The 6458-nt window shown below is 47.1% G+C and overlaps 1 protein-coding gene across 1 annotated transcript in view; it reads left to right on the top strand.

Annotated features, from left to right (window-relative positions):
- The first annotated feature begins 2255 nt into the window (after window positions 1-2255).
- The window catches only part of LOC139753817 (toll-like receptor Tollo), a 69077-nt gene continuing 64874 nt past the window's right edge, over window positions 2256-6458 (top strand). The window contains 1 exon segment of the mRNA XM_071670715.1: window positions 2256-3609. Within this exon segment, the coding sequence (XP_071526816.1) occupies window positions 3193-3609 (417 nt within the window). The 5' untranslated portion in view covers window positions 2256-3192.

Genomic DNA, 6458 nt, shown 5'->3' with positions numbered 1-6458 from the left:
CGGCTCTTCTGATAACACACACACACACACACACACACACACTCACACTTACACACGGGTCTTTTGATAAGACACACAAACACACACACACACACACACACACACACATACACACACACACACACACACACACACACACATACACACACACACACACACACACACACACACACACATGGCTTTTCTGATAACAATGACAGTTGGTTATTTTTGGGTTTACGAGCTATCGATTGTCAGGGTCGTTCATGCCATTCGCTGACGTCAAGGCATAACCACCAATTTAGCTAGATTATATCTAACTCTACTTACAGTAATTAAAGGTGACACAAACCAATGTTTCACTAAATGGCACACATATATAATCCCAGACCAATTGTAATGCACCGATAAATGATTTATTCGTTACTACTGCTGAAAATAATTCTAAAAATTCAATATTGATGAAAAAAAAAAAAAGGTCTGAATTCTTTTTCCCTTAAATCCCGTTTCCTCTGCCCATCACAAAATACACACAGTAATCTGGTATATTCTTTTCCCACTCTTCTTCTGTGAACCATTTCACTGTACTAAATCTTGATATTAACACAGGGAGAGACCATGGTCCATACGATCCTGCTAACCGTATGAAACCGTTCGTTTTTGTTCGCCGGCAATTTTCCCATCCCAACGTATTTGGAGCACAAATTCTACGTAACACAACGTCATGTTCATCATAGATGAACTTCGGTATTTAATGGTTCTACATTCGATTCTGTGGCCTCATTCGCGTAGTAGCTTCCCGTGGATTGAACATGCAGTGATACCGAGTTACCGTTCACTCAACATAATGCAGTAGTGAACATCATACTACTACATGCTTGACCTCCCCACAATGTACTAGTTGTAAATATTCATCAAGAACACAGAGAAAACGAGATCACGGAACTACGCTAAAACACTCTTTAGATACGTTGAATGTTATTACACGTTCGCTAAGAACTTCTGTACATATAAAAAAATCTTGAATGTTATCACACGTTCGTTAAGAACTTCTATACATATATAAAAAAAATCTATCACATGTTATTTACCGTTATTCATTCTCCTAAATGTACAACTGTAAAGTGTAACAAGTTCACTAAAGAAGACAATGCGCAGGGGAAGTTACTGTCATCAATTTCTCCACTAAAAGTTAACCTTTTCTTAAATGTATCAAGTTCATCTCAGAAGAACAGCGCTCAGGGTCGATTCAGAGGACGTGTTGATACAATCCTCCGTGTCTTTACCGCCTGCTTTCCTTTGTGACGAATAATAAGTTATCCTCCGGTTCGGTTTTGCCACTGCCCCTAATACCGTCTCCATCTCCGCGGGGTAACTTGAGGTCCTCCCTTCTTCCATTTCCCGTTGCCATGAAGAGGGGGAAAAAACGGGAATCTTTTGTTGGAGTCTGGAGAATGATTGCACATTTACGTATTTCATCATATGCAGGTGTTCCATTATGCGCGTCTTCCATTGTACGGCCGTTCACCCAGGGTAAGTTTTCCCGTTGAACCAGCAAGTGTTCCACTGCATTATAATGTTCCGTTACATCAGTGTTCCACTGTATCTGTTCCATCATGTAAGTGTTCCACTGTACAGGCATTCTATTGTGCGTGTTCCACTGTACAAGCGTGTTCTATCGCTCAAGCGTTTCTCTACATAAGTGTTCCATCGCTCAAGCGTTCCTCTGTATCAGTGTTCCACCATCCATGTGTTCCATTGTGTTCCGGGCATGTAAAAGTGTTGCAGCGTTGCCATTGACCGAGTTTCGCTTGGCTAGGACAGCAGGCAGCCGGGAACCCAGTCAACTGCAGGAAAAACGCTTAATATCCAACAGCTGAAGCTATATAAACGTGGGCCGCCAACCCTCGGCATGCACTGTGAACCTGAGAAAGTTCACGACCCAAAAAACAAGAAAATAAAAACCACACACCTGCAACACGCTCATAAGAATATCATTTCTGATTTCACATTTCAAGAAAAAAATACGTATAAAAACATACCGGTTTCCAGTTCCTTGAAAACGATAATGTCATTCGTCTTTCCATACTAATGATATATTGTTTATTTATCGTATTAGAATATGATTCATTAAAGACTAAACAGTCGTATCTCAGTTCCATACACGGTGACGACACGACGGAGCGACGTCGCAGGGCGAACCGGCAACCCCCCCTCCCATCCTGGAACCAAAACACAGGAAGCTCCAATCTTTCCAGGCAGTAGTGGCTCGGACGCCGTGCTGAGCGGTTGGAGGGAGAGAGCGGGGAGCCACGTCGCGACGCAACAAGTCCCAGGTCTGACGCGTGGTGCCTGATTCACACTGTGGCAGGCCATGTTTACGGCTGCAGCAGCTCACCTCGGACCCTGGCAAGACCAAGGCTCACACATAGACAGAGTATTTCTTGATGGTCCCTCGGGCGATATCAAATGCTTTACCAAGTTTCCAGTAACGACTAACGCAGCCATAGCAGTGATTCCCCTCCGGCGTCATTAAGTCGACTGATGTAATCGACGGGATTTATGGATAAAATCTCTGAAGTGGTAGAAGTCTGTGAGGCGAAAGTGAGCGGATGTGTGGTAGGGAAGATGAGGCGTCACTCTCACCCTCTGATGACAATGGCACCAGGGGTTACTAAGGTCAGCTGACGGGAACGAGCGACGCAAGACTTACCCAGATGCCTACTGACACGTGCTTTATATACTTACTTAAGTGTACTAAACCCCCATACTTGTGATATTAGATTAAATACCAGTGACTACTTGGCCACGAGGGCAGCTAGTGTGAACTGTGGCTGTTTGAGGGTCGCTCCTGAAACCTCGGTGGATATCAAGTGCCAAAAAAAAAAAAAAGAGAAGGACTTACGAGTCTGGAGTGTGTCAGTGTGCCACGAGAAGCTGTTACCTGTGGCTGTGGCTGTGATGATGGCAAGTATGCTGCTCCGCTTCTGAGAAACTTGTCACAACAGAATCAGGGTCGCTGGACAGCAAGGTCCTCGAGTTAGGACGCTATGTCCTAGGCCCGTAAGGATACAGACCCCCCACCCCAGCCTGGACAAGAAAGACCCCTCAATCCGACATGGTACATTTCTGAAGGACGACTGAAAGGAAAAGGGGGTTAGTGACGGAAGACTTGAGAAGAGCGGGAGAAGCAGAAACCACTCGACTAGAACGATGCCAACGAGGGAAGGAGGAACCTGGAAGGTGGAGTTGCTGTACTGGCGGACGGTGATGGCGATGGTGGTGATGGGGAGGACGCTGGCTCAGACACCCCCGTCTTCTTTCCCCGTCGATCCCACCATCAGTGCCGCGTCCTCTGACCCCTCCCTCAACACTAACGGCACGGGCTCTCCCTGGTGCCAGTGGGTGGCACCCGAGGTGTTAGAGTGCCACGTCCGCACCCTGGACGACGCCCTAGGCTCCCAGGTCTCCAAGGGTCAGTGGAAGGACCGTAACTACACCAGGGGTCAGTACCCCGCTTCGGCGAGGTCACGGCATGGCACTGGTGACCCCAGACACGTCCACTCCATCACGATCGAGTGCAACCAAGTCCTGTACTACCAGAGCCACCTCACTCCACGCACCTTCCAGGTAGATAACCATTCCTACCTTCCTCTCGAACATCACACCATTTCCAGGTATCTAGATGCCCAACTTTTCCTCCCTTCCCAAACGAACTCTCAACCACAAACATGTACCCAATTTCTTTCTGTCGCACTCACACCTCCTAGGTAGTCACGCACCCTACCTGCTTCCCATCACACTCGGGTAGAAAGGTGAACCACACGCTGCTCCGTTAACTGTAGTAAGCTATGGTTACCCCTTTTCCTACCGTGTGAAAACTAACACGTCATACGCTTGTTTGTATCCTTCGCATCAGTGTTGATAATCATCAGAGGTTAGCAACGGTGATCTGTTATCTATCTTTGCTACATCGATACGTCATGTTGCCATATGATGTAGGAAATGGAACAGCTTCTGGTGGCAGAGACACTTAATGCTGAACATATTAGTTAGACATTGTTGGCATCTCTATAAACGGATAACACACACACACACACACACACACACACACACACACACTCATATTATGTATATACATAACCGACCACCAGCCCCAAGGAAGAAATAAAAAGCTTACACCTGCCTTCACATTTCAGCAGCCTTTCTCTACTCACAGAACCCCCTAACACCGGCAACAATGACAAGCCTAAGGCTATTCACACTGTAACCATTCGACGAGCTTTAAACAATAGCCTTCCCATCCCAGTCTTAAGGTCCATTCCACCGTACATACGCTAATTTGAAACTACATCCCCTGGACACGTACGCGCTGTACTTTCTCCTCTGCGTTCTTGACGCTACCCATCTCTCCACTGTTATGAACACCAATTAAGAATGAAACAAGTCCCCCCCTCACGACCAGTATCCAACCTTCATACTGAAGACACTGAATAGTTGCTCCCGTTATCCTGCACTCATGAAGACACACGCAATAGTACCATACTTCTCGATCTGTGGCTCCGCCCGGGGGACGTGGCCTCCTTCCTTAGCGCTGTAGAAAATCCAAAGAAAGGGATAACAGGGCAGTAAGATATTATTTATATATATATATATATATATATATATATATATATATATATATATATATATATATATATATTGATAATGGAAAGGATCACAATTTTGCGCGTGATCAAGCATATTCCTGAGTCCACGGGGAAAATGAAACACGATAAGTCTCATTTCCCCCGCGGACTCATAGGAATATATATATATATATATATATATATATATATATATATATATATATATATATATATATATATATATATATATATATGTGTGTGTGTGTGTGTGTGTGTGTGTGTGTGTGTGTGTGTGTGTGTGATACCAGGAACCATCAAGAGCTTGAGGGAAACCCAACAAAGGCTACATCCAGACCTGCTACAATAGACTGCTACCGATCATGGGCTACATAAGCGCCTCCCGCCACGACACAGCCGCTTACCACACCACGAGAGCGACACACACAGTTTCAGCACATGTGCACACACACACAGGGGAACAACAGGATCCAAGACCCTTCAGAAGGGCCGCACCTGCTCCGCAGCAGAACAGAGCATCGTAACACAACCCAACACCGTTCACGAAGGAGTAATCTGGTGTATAAAGTCCCAAGTGCAAATAATAAAAAAAAGAATCACATTTTCTCTCTCTCTCTCTCTCTCTCTCTCTCTCTCTCTCTCTCTCTCTCTCTCTCTCTCTCTCTCTCTCTCTCTCATAATTCACTGCCAGCCGGGGAAAATTAAAGGCCCGACGGAGGAGGAGGAGGAGGAGGAGGCAAAGAAAACACGAAGAAAATAGAAAGTATAAAGGAAGAGATGAATGGAGATACACAGAGTGAGTGAGTGAGTGAGTGAGTGAGTGAGTGGGTAACGGGATGGGTAAAGGGGGGGTTGTGTTTGCATAAGATGAATGAGGGAGAAACTGGATGAGTGAGAGATAGGATGAGGGGGGAGAGGGGAGAAAGAGGGGGTGTTGATTAAAGACGTGTACCAGCTGGGGGGGGGGGGGGGGAAGAAAAAGGGTCTTTGGCCGCTTGCCCGCGGGGTGGACCCACGGGTCTGACAACACTGAGCCGACGGCCCCAGGGGGATGGGCAACACTTGAGACAGCGCCCACGGGTTTGGCAACACTGGCGACGGGCCCAACGGGTCTGGCAACACTTTCGACGGACCCACTGGTCTGGCAACACTAGCTACGGTGGTATACATGTTGCCTTCGAGTTTGCTTGTCTTCATCACTTGTTTCGTTACTTGCCCTGCGTTACTGACCCCGCGTTACTGCCCCTGTGTTACTGACCCCGCGTTATTGCCCCTTCGTTACTGACCCCGCATTACTGCCCCTACGTTACTGACCCCGCGTTACTGACCCTGCGTTACTGACCTTGCTTTACTAACTGAGTTACTGCCCCTGCGTTACTGACCCCGCATTACTACCCCTGCGGTACTGATCCCGCGTTACTGCCCCTGCGTTACTGATCCTGCGTTACTGCCCCTTCGTTACTGACCCCGCGTTACTGCCCCTTCGTTACTGACTCCGCGTTACTTGCCCTTCGTTACTGACCCCGCATTACTGCCCCTGCGTTACTGATCCCGCGTTACTGCCCCTGCGCTACTGACCCCGCGTTACTGACTCTACGTTACTGATCCCACGTTATTGACCCTGCGTTACTGACTCTGCGTTACTGACCCTGCGTTACTAACCCTGTGTTACTGACCCTGCGTTATTAACCCTGTGTTACTGACTCTGTGTTACTGACCCTGCGTTACTGACCCTGCGTTCTTAACTCTGCGTTACTGACCCTGCGTTGCTGACTGCATTACTGACCCTGAGTTACTAACCCTGTGTTACTGACCCTGCGTTAATGACCCTGC

This window comes from Panulirus ornatus, chromosome 15 (assembly GCF_036320965.1).
Source record: "Panulirus ornatus isolate Po-2019 chromosome 15, ASM3632096v1, whole genome shotgun sequence".
NCBI lineage: Eukaryota > Metazoa > Arthropoda > Malacostraca > Decapoda > Palinuridae > Panulirus > Panulirus ornatus.
The sequence above is the reverse complement of the archived record's forward strand: the minus strand, read 5'-3'. Positions and strand labels throughout refer to the sequence as shown.